The sequence below is a fragment of the Rana temporaria genome, chromosome 5 (genome assembly GCF_905171775.1).
Source record: "Rana temporaria chromosome 5, aRanTem1.1, whole genome shotgun sequence".
NCBI lineage: Eukaryota > Metazoa > Chordata > Amphibia > Anura > Ranidae > Rana > Rana temporaria.
The window spans coordinates 79,675,186-79,694,302 of NC_053493.1; the positions used below are offsets into that span (position 1 = coordinate 79,675,186).

General features: G+C 45.5%; 1 protein-coding gene across 1 annotated transcript in view; it reads right to left on the minus strand.

The window, feature by feature from the left end:
• The window catches only part of NUB1 (negative regulator of ubiquitin like proteins 1), a 98,523-nt gene extending 80,119 nt beyond the window's left edge, over window positions 1–18,404 (minus strand). The window contains exons 1-3 of the mRNA XM_040352751.1: window positions 18,279–18,404; window positions 13,758–13,874; window positions 5,445–5,612 (exon numbers count right to left, since the gene is read on the minus strand). Coding sequence (XP_040208685.1) covers window positions 5,445–5,612; window positions 13,758–13,874 — 285 coding nt within the window. The 5' untranslated portion in view covers window positions 18,279–18,404. The remainder of the gene's footprint in view (window positions 1–5,444; window positions 5,613–13,757; window positions 13,875–18,278) is intronic.
• Window positions 18,405–19,117: the final 713 nt, after the last annotated feature.

The window sequence follows — 19,117 nt, forward strand, 5'->3', positions numbered from 1 at the left end:
CCTATTCCTAGGCTTGAAAACAGTCTTTCTGAAGACTGCAATATTCTTTCTGGCCACTGTGTGTCCTCGGCGCCCCGTGCTTGCCGTTCTGGTCTTTCCTCCTCAGTTCCAAAGTATTGAATGAGCTATATGGAACAAACAAGGAAGGGCCGCCCCTTCCTTAAGCCACTGACCCGCCCTTCCCCCCCAGCAATCTCAAACAGGAAATGCCCCTCCCGACAGGGGGGGGTGGGGTTGGGAGGAAGGGACCTCTCTGCTCCAGCAAACTGCAGCCTGCAGCCTGGAACCATGAGGAGGTCAGCGTTTTGCCTGCTTTGCAGGCCGTGAGGAGGAAGACTGAATGGAGCATCGCCTGGAGGCTTGCAGGTAAGCACAGCTCTCTGACACACACATATACTTTTATATCACACAGGCCCCACTCAATGCTTTTCCAACACTACAAGGGAGGTCACATCTTATGGGGAATAATACATATAGAGCCATCCTATCTTTATGATATGTGACTAGTTTGCCAGATGCAGCGCATAACTTTAGGCATGTCCCCTGTGACCCCCCAGAAAAAACCTGCTAAGAACCAAGTTCCGCAAGTTTTCCCCTCACTTACCTGCTCCATGCCGCAGGACTTTGCCAAGCAAGAGGCCCAATCTTCCCCCATCTCGGTGGGGATGTCTAGACCTTCAGGCCCTGGGTTCCTATGAAGGATCCACTGTCCTGGGCCCATATAGCACTCTGGCAACAGAAACATTAGGCACCCAAAGGTTTCTAAGTTCTGGGCCCAGGGTCCAGCTCTCTAAAAAGAAAAGCATTATGGGCTATACCCCAAGGGTTTGGGGTCCGGTTACTGACCACTTTAGCGCTGAGGCTTTTTTGGACAGAACCGGTTAGCTCACCTAATCCCAAGGATGTGGAGGCAAGCTAAACCATGACTAACACCTAAGACACTGGCGGAAAAACTGAGGTACTCCTCCTATGGGAGGGGGTTATATAGGGAGGGGCATTTCCTGTTTGAGATTGCCAGTGTCTACACCTGAAGGTACTCCATATAACCCATATAGTAATGAATGCCGCTCTGTGTCCCGTGATGTACGATAAAGAAATATCGATTCCATTCTGAACCGTTTGTACCGGACCCACTTGTTGAGGGGACGAAGGTTTAAAATCAGTCTGTACTTTCCTGAGGGCTTTTTCACCACGAAGACATGTGAATACACCCCCTGCCCTTCCTCCTCCTGGGGAACTTCCGACATAACCCTCTGATCCAACAGGTCCCCTAAAAGGAGACCCAGGGCCTCTGCTTTCTCCCGGTCTCTGGGAGGTTGAGTGACCAAAAATATTGGGGTGGGGGGAGCTGAAAATTCCAGCCTGTAGCCGTTTTCTATGAGGTCGTGTACAAACGGACTGACTGTGAATTCTGTCCATTGTGAGAGGAACTCCCCCAGTCTTCCTCCCACAGGGACCTGAGTGTCACTGGGTTTTGGGGGGAACCTGAGGAGGGTTAAACAAGATTCCTCCTCTTCCACGTCCCTTTTGGCCCGACCAGTGTTTTTTAGGATGTGAATCCCGGTCTTTCTGGTTTTGCCTAAACCCTCGAAAAAAGCGTTTATTTCCTTCTTTCTTTTTTCTTTCCGGGAAGGCTTTCTTTTTATCTTGTGTCCTTTCTAGTGCCTCCTGGAGACCCGGACCAAATAAGTGATCGCCAGAAAAGGGTAAGCCGCAGAGTTTTAGCTTTGATGCGGCGTCACCAGTCCATGTCTTTAACCAGACCGACCTTCTGGCTGCGTTGACTAACGCTGCGGATCTGGCTGCCAGTTTCACCGATTCTGAGGAAGCATCGGCTAGGAAGCCAGCCGCCTTCAAGAGCAACGGGAAAGACTTTAAGATCTGCTGCCTGGATGTACCAGCAGTGATATGCGCCTGGAGTTGATTTAGCCAACACTCCAGGTTCCTGGCTACGCAGGTAGCCGCCAACGCTGGTTTAAGTGCAATAGTGGAAGCATCCCATGCCCTTTTTAAAATGATGTCACCCCTTTTATCCATCGGATCTTTAAGTGATCCAAGGTCATCGAAGGCCAGGTCAGTTCTTTTTGATACCCTGGCCAGAGGTGCATCCAGCTTTGGAACTTTGTTCCATGGGAGCGTTGTATCTTCCTCAAAAGGAAATCTACGCTTTAGGTTCCCTGCAAAAAAAGGTCTTTTTTCTGGTTGCTCCCACTCCAATAAGATCGTTTCCACCAACGATTTATGAACAGGAAAACACCTGGTCTTTACAGCACTACCTTGATATAGTTGGTCGTGCTTAGATAGCTGGACCTGTTCCTCTCGGATCTCTAGGGTTTCATATATTGCTTTAAGCAAGTCTCCCACATCTTCTAGAGACAGTCTATATCTAGTCCCCCTGGAAGAGTCTTCTTCTTCAAGCTCAGAGCCAGAAGCTGAATCTACCTGGGAGGAAGCCTGGGACCGAGTGGACCCTCCTGCTTCCTCCTCCTCATGCTCATCCCTTTCAACCTGAGTTGCCAAGGACGGGGCACTAGGGGTCCTATGTACCGGGGATGGCATCTGCATCCTATCCATCATACCCCGGAAAGATTTGAAAGTGGATGCTAGTTCATCTTTTACAGATGATAAGACTTTTTGGCATTCAGCCATAGAGTCATCTTTGACCAGACCGGAGATGCACTCTACACATAGAGGCTTTTTCCAGCTGGAACCCAATTTTTCCCCACATACAGCGCACTTTCTTTTAGGGGCTTGTGCTGGCGTTTTGCGTCAGAAAGATAAGTGCTGGGGATCCCTCCACCACAGGCCCTGCCCAGGGAGGGAAAAAAGAAGGTCCTGAGATAAATTTAGACCATGTCCCCCAAGGTAAGTGCAGAGTCAGCCTAGCCCCCCTTACCTGGGAGACGCCGGAGCCGGTGGACCCGGAGTCTGTAGCCTGCCTCGCTTCCTCCATCGGTCCTGTGCCCTTGAACAGCCCGGCTGCGTTTGGAACACACCGCTCCGTGTGCCTTCCTTCCACTGCCGCGCCTAAGTCGAATGGGACCAGGTTTCGACGGCGCCCCTTGATGACGCCGTTCCGGTGACGCACTTCCGCCTAGTGGAACGCATCCGTCCCGCCCCTCAGCGCCGCTCCGGAAGGGGATCTGCAGTGCAGAGCGGCATGGCACAGCCAACGTCTCTCGCCGCCGCCATCGCTGATGTACCGCGCTGCAAGTCTCCACATCGCCCTGTGAAGAAGACTTTCAGTTAAGCAACGCAACAGGTACTGGGTACTGCGGGGGGGGGGATGCCGTCATTAAGGGTTCCCACTCTCTCTGAGCTTTAGACAGCAGTGGAAACGGTGACCTTTCTCTTCCTAGCAGGAGCAGAGGGGTACCAGGCAGAGAGGGAATCCAGCTTTTTTTAAAAGTCCCTAGAAAAAACGTGCTCCTTCCCTTCTGGCAGGAAACACAATAACTGAGGAGGAGATCTAGAGGACCGCCCTTTAAAGAAAAGGGTGTACGTGTTTCCTGTCCCGGAGGGAGGAGCCCAAGGTCTCAAGAGGCTGTCCTGGAAGACGACTAGAGAAAAAGGTAATAGCAAGCACATGGTGCCGTTTGCGTCAAGGTAGAACCTTTACTAATAAAAATATAAAAATGAAACAAAGGTCCACTTTAGGATCCTCGATAGGTATAAAATACTTTACTATATTATACTACAACCGTACCTATGCAAATTCTCTGGTGACTTCCAAACCTCAGTTACCGTATTTATCGGCGTATAACACGCACCCTAACTTTAAGAGGGAAGTTTCAGAAAAAAACTTTCCACAGCCCCCTGCGTATAACACGCAGGCACAGTTTACCCTCTATTTTCAGGGTAAAAAAAAAAAAAAAAGTGTGTTATACGCCAAAAAAATACAGTAAGACAATCCACCCAACACCATTCCCTTCTCACCCCTTAGGGATACCATATTATCATTGAGGATTCATTTTAACCGCTTAACGACCGGCTCACGCATATATACGTTGACACAATGCCTCTTGTGGGCAGGTCGACGTATATATACACACATCCCCTTTAAGGTGAGGCATTGTGGGCGCGCTTGCCGCAAGCTCCGCAAGTCCGACCGCGGGTCCCGCGGACTGGATGTCCGCAAGGATACCCGCAATCGTCTCATGGAGAGGAAGAATGGGGAAATGCTGATGTAAACAAGCATTTCGCCATTCTTCCTAGCGACAGGACACTAATCACAGCTCCCTGTAATCTGGAGCAGTGATCAGTGTCGTGTCACACATAGCCCATCCCCCCTACAGTTAGAAGCACTCCCTAGGGCACACTTATCCCCTTCACTGCCAGTGTCATTTTTACAGAAATCAGTGCATTTTTATAGCACTGATCGCTGCATCAATGACAATGGTCCCAAAATTGCGTCCTTCATAATGTCGCAGTCACCACTATTACTTGTAAAAAATAAAATAAAAAATGCCATAGAACTATCCCCTATTTTGTAGACGCTATAACTTTTGCGCAAAACAAGCTCCAATTGCGATTTTTTTACCAAAAATGTGTAGAACAATATGTATCGGCCTAAACTGAGGAGTATATATATATATATATATATATATATATATATATAATCATAAAAAAATATTTATTTTGTTGGGGGGGGGGTTATTATAGCAACAATTAAAAAATATAATTTTTTTTTCAAAATTGTCACTCTTTTGTTTATAGCGCAAAAAATAAAAACCGCAGAGGTGTTCAAATACCAGCAAAAGAAAGCTATGTTTGTGGTGGGGGGGTGGGGGGACTCAATTTTGTTTGGGAGCCACACGCTCTGGTCTTTGGCCAGCCAAATGGTCCAGGGCTTAAGTGGATAAACTAAGATTTAAATGCAAACAAAAAGTGCAAAAACATGCCACAAATTGCACAGTTATCTTACGACATGTTCTACCGAGGCCCCGAAAAGTCAATGGATTTCTCTCTTTTTTTTGCACTTTTTAATTATGCACTTTAAAAACAGAACCTCAATAATTTTTGAGATTCACCTGTGCAGTGTGCTGGCTTTCCACGTGAACGATCTCACACAGATCCTGCCTATCCAGATTTGATGATGGTGCCAATAAGGGTCAACAAAAGAGGATCTCCAGAAACTTCAATGACTGATCTAGACAGAACTACTAATTTTACACAGTTTACATTTGTAGTGTAGGATATACATAGAAAATATTTGAAGTCTATACTCATAAACCTTCTTTGCATTAGTATGCTATGGATTGGGCCCTGAGTGTCACCAATGAGCAGTGTGGACTTCTCCAAACCATGCCTGGGCACAATCTAGTCTTCACCTGGATTGCTCAGTAGCGGGGCGAGTTTCAAATACAATGCTTATCCTTATCGGAATATTGTAATGCATACATATTTATTAACAATGCCAGATCCACAGTTGCAGAGTTTCTTACTTTGTTAAGCTTGCGTGGCAAGAAGACCAGCAGTGTAGCCAATCCTTTAGTCTTAAAGGCTTGATTTCCACTGCCACGTTGTATTGCAGAGCAGCGGATTTCTTCCAATGCACTGGCTATGTCATCCACACTGTACTTCAGCTTTTCAGAATATTTCAGAGACAGCTCCTGGAAAGAAAAACATGATTTTTTTTAAATCAGACAGATTTTCAAATCTGAACAGTTTTTAAAGCGGAGCTCCACCCAAAGGGCAAGCTCTGCATGTTCACACCCTCCCCCTCTCCACTGCCACATTTAGCACTTTGATAGGTACCATCTCCCACTTCTGGGTAAGATCTCCGCAGTGATCTTTAAGTATTTCCGGTACCTCCTCCTTCTCCCAGCTGCCTTCTGGGAAAGTCCTAGAGAACTGCGGGACCATTCAGAAAGCGAAGATTCCAGAACATGCACCCGAAGACGGTTGATGAATCGGCTCAGGGTGCCAACATTGCTGGATCCCTGAACTGGGAAGTGTCCTTATATAATAAGCCAGCAGCTCCTGTATTGTAGCTGCTGGCTTAATTTTTTATTTTTTTTGCCCAGACTGAAGCTCTTCTTTAAAATCTCTTCAGTTACTGGTTTCCAGGCCTTGGTAAATGAGGTCATACATTCCAGGAGTCTTCAGGAGGGGGATTTCTCAGCTTAGAACACCCTCCTGCATGCATGCCTGAACTAGGGGCAGATGGTGTGATACATTTGCCTATATGTCTCAGTGTACTGCTCCCTGCTAGCCATGGGTAGAGGTAGAAAGGAATTTCATGTGTGATTCATTCCTCTGACAGGTTATTGACGTGCTAATGTCCCCTCACTATTCTAAACGTTAATTGATCTATTGTGTTGTGTAAAGAAGATCTGTGTTTACCCTTAAAAGATGTGTATTGTATCATCAGGCTAAATGATTAGAGAAGTAGTATGTTAATTATTCTGATTGCTTCAGTGTAGTAATTAACTCCAGTGATGTCTTTATCTAAAGAAACGTGTCTGCAGGGTCGGCTCCGACTTGTCTCCTATAATCTGTATGGGAAACCCCACTGTGTGAGGGGGGCGTTCCTAACAGGCTGTAACCACATATAAGCTGAGTTTTTGTGTCAATAAAGTGTCTTGGTTCCAGCATCCAGTCTTGACTCATGTGTGGGGAATCCTGTGATGTTCTTGTATGGAGAGGAGGGAATGCTTGACGGGGATATCATACCGATACCGTCACAAATTGGTTGGCAGCAGCGGGATCTTCCCTTCTACTCTCCTTCACACCCGGATTCCAAGCAGACACTGGAAGAACTACTGGAAGGATTGCTAGCAACAAAACCAAGCGGGTCATCATAGCGGAATCAATGGAGATAGACCAGGAGGACGGGATTGCAGCAACGCCAGCAGTACAAGAGATGGATACACCAGTGATTCAGGAGGAGGAATCGCCAGCCAACAAGCTAATGAGAGAGAAGCTAGCGTGGTTCGGCCCGAACCCAACGCCGGATGTGGTGCTGAAAGTGATGGACCTGTTAGCGGAGGAGGATAAACAAATAAGGGACGCAGAACTACAGAAGGCTAAACAAATAAGGGACGCAGAACTACAGTTAAAACTGGCAGCAGTCCAACAAGCAGCCGCACCTTCTCCGAACAGTGAGTACAGCACAGCAGACGCAAGGAAGATTCCGTTTAGCGCTTTTAAAGCTTTTGATGAAAAGGACTGTGAAATTGATAACTACCTGGCGGATTTTGAGCGACAATGTAACCTGCACCGAATAGCTAGAAGAGAGTGGGTTGCAATATTGTCAGGCAAACTGTCAGGCAAAGCTTCTGATGCTTTCCAGACCGTGCCAGATCAGGATATCCATAGCTACGCCCGGGTTAAAGAAGTGCTCCTGGCTCGTTATGCAGTAACCCCAGAGTCCCACCGACAGAAGTTCAGGGACTCACGCAAAACCACGAAAGACTCTTACGCAGAATGGGCATGCCAGCTGTCCAGGTCGGCCTCTAACTGGGTTAACAGCAGCCAGGCCACCACCGCAGAGGACATTTTGCAACTAATGCTCCTGGAGCAATTTTACAATCACATCCAGACGGATGTCAAAGATTGGGTGAGAGATCGCAGGCCCATGACTCTACCAGAGGCCGCGAAGTTGGCGGATGAATATGCGGATACTCGCAAGACAAACCAGGTCACACCACGGGTACAACCTCCACGACCAACGGCGCCCTCACACCCACCAGCCGCTAGATACCAACCTCCTAACAGACCGGTGACATCTAGCCCTCGCTATCCACGCCAGGAGGACAACGAACAACGCTGCTTCCGGTGCAAACAGTTGGGTCACTTCAAGCAGAATTGCCCCATGAATGACAACACCAGGTCAAATTGGTCTCAACCTGGGTACCGCCCACCAGCAGCAGCCCATTGTGTAGACTCGGCTTGGGATCCCCAGGAGCTGGGTCAGGAAGAACCATTGGGCACCCCTTACGAAGCCCTCATGGTACAATCTGCTATTACGGACAACAGGGAACACCATTGTCAGCTGGTCATGGGCTCCAGCCCTGAGCCGGAGGGGCCCTGGAGGGAGCTGGGCAGAAAGAGGCACCGCCGGCCACCCTTCAAGAAGAAGAGGTCCTGGAAGTCATATAACCAGCGGACCTGGGAGGAGAAGAAGCGACTGGAGGAGAGGGAGTCGCAGCGGGCGTCCCAGATGCGGGCCGAGATGTTCGCCAAGGGCCCACCGGTGGCCCCTTACACCACCACCCAGTTCCTGATGATGAAGGACCACGTGGAGAGCCTGCAGGACATGAGCAAGCAGGATCTGATCCGTGAGTACATAGAGCTGGAGGAGTGCATAAGCCACATGGAGGAGGAGAACAACCACCTGAGGTCACAGCAGGCTGACCCCCCCAGGCTCCATGAACTGGAGATGGAGCTGGAGAAGCTCCAAGAGGAGAACCGGCGGCTGCGGAGGGAGCAGGGGGTGGCTGACCTTATGGGGCTCTGAGTCCCCTCTCCCCCCCCCCCCCCGGACTCTGAGCACCAGTGCTACAACAAATATAACTTTTCCTTTTTATGAATCTCCTGTGATTGTCACTTCAGAGCCATAACCTGCCCCCTCCCATAGCGGGACACCTAGACGGCGGCGCACAGACCCATTCGCTGTCTTCACACTGACTTCTGGTGACTTTGCAGATCGCACAAAGACTTGGGGACTGACCGGCGTGTGATCCGACGACCCGGTGACATACCTGAGTCTAAAGCAGTTGCCAAGGGAGGTCAGTCATGCCAAACGGAGTTAACCTCGGACTAAAAGCTCTGAACCCGTCAACCCTACTGGACCAGGGAAGGTCCAACCGGATTTGCCGGAGCAGGGAGCAAAAGGGGGGCCATTGTGATACATTTGCCTATATGTCTCAGTGTACTGCTCCCTGCTAGCCATGGGTAGAGGTAGAAAGGAATTTCATGTGTGATTCATTCCTCTGACAGGTTATTGACGTGCTAATGTCCCCTCACTATTCTAAACGTTAATTGATCTATTGTGTTGTGTAAAGAAGATCTGTGTTTACCCTTAAAAGATGTGTATTGTATCATCAGGCTAAATGATTAGAGAAGTAGTATGTTAATTATTCTGATTGCTTCAGTGTAGTAATTAACTCCAGTGATGTCTTTATCTAAAGAAACGTGTCTGCAGGGTCGGCTCCGACTTGTCTCCTATAATCTGTATGGGAAACCCCACTGTGTGAGGGGGGCGTTCCTAACAGGCTGTAACCACATATAAGCTGAGTTTTTGTGTCAATAAAGTGTCTTGGTTCCAGCATCCAGTCTTGACTCATGTGATGTTCTTGTATGGAGAGGAGGGAATGCTTGACGGGGATATCATACCGATACCGTCACAGATGGATTCTAAGAAGTAAATGCTACATGAATCATCTGCCCTTACTCAAAAGATGGCCACAGCCAGAAATGATAGGGAGTGATTTCTCAGCAAATTAAAAGCATTGAGACATGAATGGATGGGGGAGTTTGCTTTGAATATTACACTTGCAAGACAATCAAACTTAAAAGCATGAATATCGCAAGGTTCAGCAGGTATGCCTGCATCTCACCGCTCATCATTGTACATGGATGGCATCTCTGACGAAGGAGTTACGAAACTGGTCAGGGCTGGACTACACAGCTGTTGAAGGTAGAGGCAAGGACTGTCTGAACCAGGGTCTCACCGCAATCCATGTACAAATGATGAGCGGTGAGATACAGGCATACCTGCTGAACCTTGCGATATTCATGCTTTTAAGTTTGATTTTCTTGAAAGTGTACATCTGGAAGGGGGGACTGTTTTAATCAATTGTTATACAGTATTATGCTATGTGCGCCTCTCTTTTTTTACTCTGAGTAAAAACAAAAGTATACCATAAGGGAGAGGATTCACTGGGTGCGGTGATGGGAGACAAGGAAAAGACAAACACTTAAGACCCGGACCAAAATGCAGCTAAAGGCCCAGGCTAGGTTTTGCGATTTGGCACTGCGTCGCTTTAACAGACAATTGCGTGGTCGTGCAATGTGGCTCCCAAACAAAATGGACGTCCATTTTTTCCCACAAATAGAGCTTTCGTTTGGTGGTATTTGATCACCTCTGTGGTTTTTATTTTTTGCGCTATAAACAAAAATAGAGTGACAATTTAGAAAAAAAATGCAATATTTTTTACTTTTTGCTGTAATAAATATCCCCCAAAAACAAACATTGTTTCCCCCTCAGTTTAGGCCGATACGTATTCTTCTACCTATTTTTTTTACCAAAAATATCGCAATAAGCGTTTATCGATTGGTTTGCGCAACATTTATAGCGTTTACAAAATAGGGGATAGTTTTATTGCATTTTTATTAATTATTATTTTTTTTTACTACTAATGGCGGCGATCAGCGATTTTTGTCATTTTCACAGCAAAAAATGCATTTAAATTGCATTGTTTATTGTGAAAATGACAGTTGCAGTTTGGGAGTTAACCACAGGGGGCGCTGAAGGAGTTATGTTTCACCTAATGTGCGTTTACAACTGTAGGGGGTGTGGCTGTAGGTTTGACGTCATCGATCGAGTCTCCCTATAAAAAGGGATCACACGATCGATGCAGGTCGTTAGGCGGTTAAATAAGGACACATTGGGTGCAGATTCACAGCCCATACATCGCTGCTAATGTTGCGATTTTAGAGTTACTTTAGAACATATTGGTTTTAAAATTGTATAATTACAGTAGCAGATTGATGTGTATTTAAAATATTTGGAAAAACATGTATATATATATAGGCACTGGGAGAGAGGATTATTCTTAACCGAGGTTGATTGATCCTCTTGCTTTTTTTTGTGCTGCACACAGAAAGATTTTTATCTTAATGCATCCAGCTGATGACTTTACAGCCACTTTAAAAATTATTCACACTATCTGAAACTGGAAACTAAGAAAAGTTTTTGCTGGAGCTTTATTTTTACATCATAAAAAAAATAATACTTTTAAACAGTAGAAGTAATGGTTCTATTTTACAAGGCTGACATTGTAACACTCCATAAAAAGAAAGCCCATAAAGAGTGAACTTTGATAGTCTGGACAGCTTTCATTTTCAGATTACAAAGACTAGCTTTAGAGCAGCACAGTGACTCAGTGATAAGCCCTTAGCTTTACAGCAATGAGGTCCACTGGTTCAAATCCTGACACTATCTGCATGGAGTTTGCTTGTTTTCTCTAGTAGGGAAAGACTTAAGGCTCCATGTACACGGGACGTTTTTACAACTGCTCCTAAATTATTAAACTTGACAGATAGTAACCCACGTTTAAAATGTCCGTTTTGCCGCGTTTGCGTTTAAAAAAAAAAACATTATATACAATAAAATAAAAATCGTTTTAACGCCTATAAACGAAACACTGCTAAACGCGGGTTACCATGTTTAGCTGCGTTTGGCGTCTGAAACCTGGAAATCTTCTGCGTCTGAACCCATTTTTTTGCTTTTAAAGAAATGCGGTTAAACGTAACTGCCTAAAAACGGCAATAAACAAGACAGTGTACATGGTCACATAGGATAACATTGAATGAGTTCAGGGGCAGTAGAAAAAAGCGTCCAACTGCCTCTGAACGTCCGTTTAGCAGCGTCCCGTGTACATGGGCCCTTAGGCAGGCCGCACATGGTCGAATTCCAAACACTTTCTTTTCAAAATCAGACATTTTGTGCGTTTTCTTGATTCGATGATGTCACCATTGATTTTCAAAATTCGACCAACCTGGCCTTCAATTTCACCTCATGTTGCTACAAAAAAGAATTTTCGTGGCCGGGAATCTTCTTTTCTTTCCGTGAATTTTCTTTTCTTACACGATTCTCCCATCATCGATTAGAAAATTGAATGAAAATTCTTAGATAAATCTTTCGAAAGAAAACTGTTTCGAGATTCGACCTGTGTATGGCCAGCCTTAAGCTGCTCACACACGAATAGATTTCTTTCCTTCAGCTTGTTGGCCAAATAAAAGAAATACAAACAGATTCCTCCATCCATGCTAACAGCACTGATGAAGAATGCCTATTCCCCAGTGAACCAATGAGGGGAGAGAGGCTTGGCTCGGCTCTGCTGCCCATATGGCAGGCTGTATGCTATGGGGGCACTCAACACGAGGGAGGGGACAGGAGAGTTGCGAAGGGACACCAAAAGTGGAGGATCCGGGCTGCTCTGTGCAAAACCAACTGCACAGAGCAGGTACGTATAACATGTTTGTTATTTTTAACGAAAAAAATAAAATATAGACTTTAGCATCACTTTAAGTCCAAGGAGCTTCATGACAAGAAGATGGCTCTCTCTGCATTTATGGAAGCCGTCACTAATGCTTCAGGTTAAAGCATCTTCAACATTACAGTAGGTGCAGCTGCTATGCCTGCTCCTCCTGTCCAATCACAGAAGCCTTTGTATTATGTTAGGGCAAGCAGTACAGTTACAATACAATTCTGCACAAACTGTTAGCACTATATAAATCCTGTATGATGATATTATTTTTAATAATAATGTGAACTTATTAAAAAAAAAAAAAAAAAAAGCAAAGGCTTCTCTGAATGGGAAGCAGAGGGGAGGAGCGGGCATAGCTGCCCTATGTGCCTCTCTCTCCTCTCTTCAGTGTATGCTCAGGTAGAACCATAAAGCTGCACTATTTTGGCTAAAATGAGAATCACGATTTTTTTGGCTTAGAATAAAGATCACGATTCTTGTGGTGTAACATCTTCTTTCACATCATACAAAAAAATTGGGCTAACTTTGCCGTTTAATTTTTTAATTCATTAAAGTGTATTTTTTCAAACAAAAACTGTGTTTGAAAAACCGCTGCGCAAATACGGTGTGACATAAAATATTGCAATCTCTATCTCATTTTTAGGTGTTCCAAGTAATTTTCTAGCAGAAAATAATGATTTTTACTTGTAAGCAACAAATGTCAGAAAAGGTTTGGTCTTTAAATGGTAAACTTCCTTCATCTACACACCGGAGTTCTTTCCTTTGTTAAAAGAATGAAAAGATACTTTGTTTCACTTATTCGCGTGTTATATTAAAACTTGTCAGGCTGCCTGGATTTTGTTTTTCCAGCAGTGAGAACTCTCTGCACTTCTGTCACGTACACACGGTCGTTTTTTGTGATGAAAAAAAAAAAAAAACTTAATTTTTTCTCATGAAAAAAAAACCGACGTTGCCTACACACCATCGTTTTTTCAAAATGATCTAGCAAATCGCGGTTACGTTCAGCACGTACGGCGGCACTCTGTTCCATTCAAGCTCGCTTCATAACTTGCTTCTGAGCATGCGCGGGTTTAAAAACGTCATTTTAGCTACACACGGTGATTTTTTATGACACAAAAAACGACGTTTTGAAAAACGGCATTAAAAATTGAAGCATGCTCGAATTTTTTTTTTGGTCGTTTTTCAGAAGACATAAAACTACGTTTTCCCCACACACGGTCATTTTAAATGACGTTTTTAAAAATGACGTTTTTTTTTCCATCACAAAAAAATGACCGTGTGTACGCGGCATGAGAGAGAACCTCGACATGCCGTTTTGAAAACCAGGAAGGAAAAAAAAAGTTTGGGATTTCGAATCTTCACGATTAATCGTGCAGCTCTAGCTGTCAGATATAAACAATAGAAATAAAAATCAGGAGAAGTCACGCACCTCCTTTACTCGGTGTGCCTGGAATTCAACTTTAAAAACAACATAAAAATAAGGGGCACCCTGCATTAGATGAACCTGCAGAAAGAAGAGAAACACAACTCTGAACATACTTTTATCTCTGCGCCAGCTTCTTGATTTTCATTGGTGTAAGGAGATTTCCAAAGCTGAATGTGATCTTCCCTTAAATGATTCGTCAGTTGGGACATCAAAAACTTCTTTACTGCCATCTTTTAATTAAAGAAAAAAAGGTCAGTCAGATAAAGATGAAAACATAAAACAAAAACAAAGAAGAAACATCTGAGAGGTGCTGGGAATTCAGTGCTTGTTCAGAACACACAGGAAATTCTCTAGTAACCTCACTGGGTTATTAAGCCGGATCTAAAGGTAAGCAGACGTCCCTCAATGGGTACCAGCAAGTGACTCAAAATGTAAAAACACAAAAATAGGCGCCACACTATAAAGGGCAATGAGTTCAGGAACATTTGAATTGTTCACAATCTAACCATATAAAAAACAGCCACTGGGTTTCGGGGGCAACAACACTTCATCAGGGCTACAAAATATCTTGGCATAAAAGGAATGAAGCTTTGAAAGGACCTGGGAACATCAGTATGAAATCCACAAGGAGGATCCCCTAGCCTCTTGACAACCACATAAGTTATACACACTATTAAGTGGATTCAGATAGACTTAGGCTGGCGTATCAGTAGATACGCCAGCCTAAGTCTGAATCTGCGCCAACGCAAATTTAAGCGTATTCTGGTAACCAGATACGCTTAAATTAGGCTCAGATACGAGCAACGTAAGTGTCTTACACCGTCGTATCCTAAAGTGTACTTTTTCGGCTGACCGCTAGGTGGCGCTTCCATTGCGGTCGGCCTAGAATATGTAAATGAGTAGATACGCCGATTCATGAACGTACGCTTGCCCGACGCAGTAAAGATACGCCGTTTACGTAATGCACTTTCAGGCCTAAAGTTATTCCATCAAATAGCTGGAATAGTAATGTTAAGTATGGCCGTCGTTCCCGCGTCGAAATTTGAAAATTTTACGTCGTTTGCTTAAGTCGTCCATGAATAGGGCTGGACGTAATTTACGTCCACGTTGAAACCAATAGGACCGTGCGGCATACTTTGCCGCAATGCACACTGGGATATGTACACGGACGACGTCAGGTCACCCCCCATTAGCATAAAACACGCCCCCTCAGCCGAATTTGAATTATGCGCGCTTACGCCCGCCCAATTTACGCTACGCCGCCGTAACTTAGCAGGCAAGTACTTTGTGAATCATGTACTTGCCTCGCTAACGTACGGCGGCGTAGTGTAAATGCCATACGCTACGCCGCCGCAACTATGCGCCCGCCTACCTGAATCCACCTATATACTATTTAAGTATTGGTACACCTGCCTTTACACACACATGAACGTTAATGGCATCCCAATCTTAGTCTGTAGGGTGCAATATTGAATTGGCCCACACTTTGCAGCTATAACAGCTTAAACTCTTCTGGGAAGGCCGTCCACAAGGTTTAGGAGAGTGTCTATGGGAATGCTTGACCATTCTTCCAGAAGAGCATTTGTGAGGTCAGGCACTGATGTTGGATGAGAAGGTCTGGCTCGCAGTCTCCACTCTAATTTATCCCAAAGGTGTTCTATCGGGTTGAGGTCAGGACTCTGTGCAGGCCAGTCAAGTTCCTCCACCCCAAACTCACTCATCCATGTCTTTATAGACTTTTTTATGCACTGGTGCGCAGTCATGTTTGAACAGGAAGGGGCCATCCCCATCACCCAAAGTTGGGAGCATGATATTGTCCGAAACGTCTTGGTAGGCCGACACCTTAAAGCGGACCTTGAGAATTTTTTTTTCATCTTTCTATTAAATCTTCTGCCCTTGTTGTTTTAACTTTGGATAGTAAAATATTGTTCCGCTAGTAAATACCTTACAGCCCACTTCCTGTTTCTTGTCTGGCAAAAAGCCTACTTATATGACATCATACACAGCGCTCTCTCCCCTAAGACTTTGCCAGGAGGGGGTGAGTTATAAGAGGGCCAATGAGAGCTGCAGGTGTGTGTCTGTATAAATCCAGGAAGTTAACATGCAGCAGGTTCAGCTGCCCACAGTAAAAATGGATGCAGTCAGACTCAGTGGAGGGAAATTTCTGCAGCATATTTGGCAAGTACAGAATGACAGAATATATAAAATATGCAAAGTGGTTGGAGGGAAGCTTCAGAATGGCAAAGATGTTTTTATTACAAATTATGTGAGCAGACTGCAGTTTCTCTTTAACAGCTCCCTTAACTGGAACGAAGACCAAGCCCAACCCCTGAAGAACCCCCCCACACCATAATCCCCCCTCCACCAAATAATCTGGACCAGCGCACAAAGCAAGGTCCATAAAGACATGGATGAGGGAATTCGGGGTGGAGGAACTTGACTGGCCTGCACAGAGTCCTGATCTTAACCCGATAGAACACCTTTGGGATGAATTAGAGCGAAGACTGCGAGCCAGGCCTTCCCGTCCAACATCAGTGCCTGACCTCACAAATGTGCTTCTGGAAGAATGGTAAAATATTCCCATAGACACCCTCCTAATCCTTGTGGACAGCCTTCCCAGAAGAGATGAAGCTGTTATAGCTGCAAAGGGGCCAATAAAATATTGAACCCTACAGACTAAGAGTAGGATATCATTAACCCCTTAACGCCCGCCGCACGACTATTTACGTCCGCAAAATGGCACGGACAGGCAGATGGGCGTATATATACGTCCTTACCTTCTAGCGGGTGGGGGGTCCGATCAGGACCCCCCCCCCGCTACATGCGGCGGGCGGATTCCCTCGGGGAGCGATCCGGGACGATGGTGCGGCTATTCGTTTATAGCCGCTCCGTCGCGATCGCTCCCCGGAGCTGAAGAACGGGGAGAGCCGTATGTAAACACGGCTTCCCCGTGCTTCACTGTGGCGGCGTATCGATCGTGTGATCCCTTATATAGGGGGACACAATCGATGACGTCAGTCCTACAGCCACACCCCCCTACAGTTGTAAACACACACTAGGTGAAACATAACTCCTACAGCGCCCCCTGTGGTTAACTCCCAAACTGCAACTGTCATTTTTACAATAAACAATGCAATTTAAATGCATTTTTTGCTGTGAAAATGACAATGGTCCCAAAAATGTGTGAAAATTGTCCGAAGTGTCCGCCATAATGTCGCAGTCACGAAAAAAAAAAAACGCTGATCGCCGCCAATAGTAGTAAAAAAAAAAAAAATTTATAAAAATGCAATAAAACTATCCCCTATTTTGTAAACGCTATAAATTTTGCGCAAACCAATCGATAAACGCTTATTGCAATTTTTTTTACCAAAAATAGGTAGAAGAATACGTATCGGCCTAAACTGAGGGAAAAAAATTTTTTAGATATGTTTTTGGGGGATATTTATTACAGCAAAAAGTAAAAAATATTGCATTTTTTTTCAAAATTGTCGCTCTATTTTTGTTTATAGCGCAAAAAATAAAAACTGCAGAGGTGATCAAATACCACCAAAAGAAAGCTCTATTTGTGGGGAAAAAAGGACGCCAATTTTGTTTGGGAGCCACGTCGCACGACCGCGCAATTGTCTGTTAAAGCGACGCAGTGCCGAATCTCAAAACCTGGCCTGGGCATTTAGCTGCAAAATGGTCCGGGGCTTAAGTGGTTAAAGTGGAGTTGCACCCAAAAGTGGAACTTCCGCTTATATGCTTCTTTCCACTTTCTGGGGCCACATTTGGCACCTTTCAGGGGAGGGGGGGGGGGGTGACTTGTTTTTGACCGGTCCCCCTCCCCACTTCCAAAGATGGGGCCGCGGCCTGGTCTCTCTGAAGAAGTTCAGCCCCCCTCCTCCTTTCCCTGACACCAGGCCAATTAGAAAGCGCAGTGCGCTTCGCTCAGCCGGGAAGGCGTCACCGACATGTTCCCTTACTAGGAATGGCGCGAGGCGATCCGAAGGCCGTCTGCAGTGCCGACATCGCAGGCTCCCTGGACAGGTAAGTGCCCTTATATTAAAAGTCAGCAGTCGCAGTATTTGTAGCTGCTGACTTAATTTTTCTGGACCTTCTCTTTAAAATTCATGTGCGTGTAAAGGCAGGTGTCCCAATACTTTTGGTAATATAGTGTATGTGGCAGCAAGAAAGGTGCGCTAGCCAATCACAGTGGTCGATGACTCAGAAGACCCGCCGCCTCCCAGGAATGAAAGGATAAATGTTTAACATAAATCGCACACACCCCCTGACAGTGGCAAATGGTTTGTCTCATCCCTGTAAACGGATACATTCTGCTGGAGAGCTTGTGCTTTTGAAAGACAGAGTTACTGACTGGATGGAAATAGAAGAAAGCGAATGCACTCATCACATTTAGAATGGTAAAGCTGCAATATAATGAACCTTGTCAGAGATGGGGGTGAGCAGGTAGGAAGAAGTGACTCAGTCACACAGTGTGGAGCTCAGACAGCGACATATTTCAGTAGCAGGAAATCATTGGATTATGCAGAGATGACAGAGGTCAGTCCCTGGCAGTGTGCGCACACAGGAGGAGGAGGCTGCTCTATGACTCTGCTAGTAACGGTGACATGGAGGGGGTCTCTATCACTCACCTCTCCGGCTCCTCTCTTACACTCTGATGTGTATACTGCGCTCACATTCTCATTGTGTACATCACACCTCCTATAACACGGCGATCCCTTCCCAGCCAATAGCTGAGCTGGATTGGTGTTCACGTGATGCGGCAGACCGATGACAGAAGAGCGCTGATTGGATAACGTCACTCCAGCTAGAACTGCGCAGTGGATTTCGCGTAGGTAAAGTCAGGTGGTTTCTAGCTTCTGGGGGCGGGGCCGTAGAATTCCCCGGCGGTCACGTGACGCAGCAGGTCCGGGCATGTCTTGTGGCTGTGTGATTGGAGAGGATCCAGGCTTTGATCTGAGTGACCTCATCTCCACTAGACGATCTGATTGGACCATCATTTTGGATTGGCTGCGTAATAAGAGGATACTCCTAAACAGCCATTTCAAATAGGATCCAACCAGGCAGATAGTTGTGCTAAATCATGGGTGCTTAACCTGAAGCCCTCCAGCTGTTGGGGAACTACAAGTCTCATCTAGGGTGACCACATTTCCAAACTACCATTCAGGGACACCCTCCCTTCCCAAAAATCAGCTTGTGCTGTAACGAATCACAGCACAGTGATTGGACACAAGAGGCGGGATTTATGATTTCTCCAATCACAAGCAGGGGGTGGGATTTATTAAATCAAAAAGTAAAAAAAAAAATATTTTTTTGTTGCTCTTCTCTTGTTATTAGAGCATAAAGTAAAAACAGCAGAGATGATCAAATACCACCAAAATAAAGCTATTTGTGGGGGAAAAAGGAGGTAAATTTTGTTTGGGAGACACATCGCACGACCGCGCAATTGTCATTCAAAGTGTGACAGCAC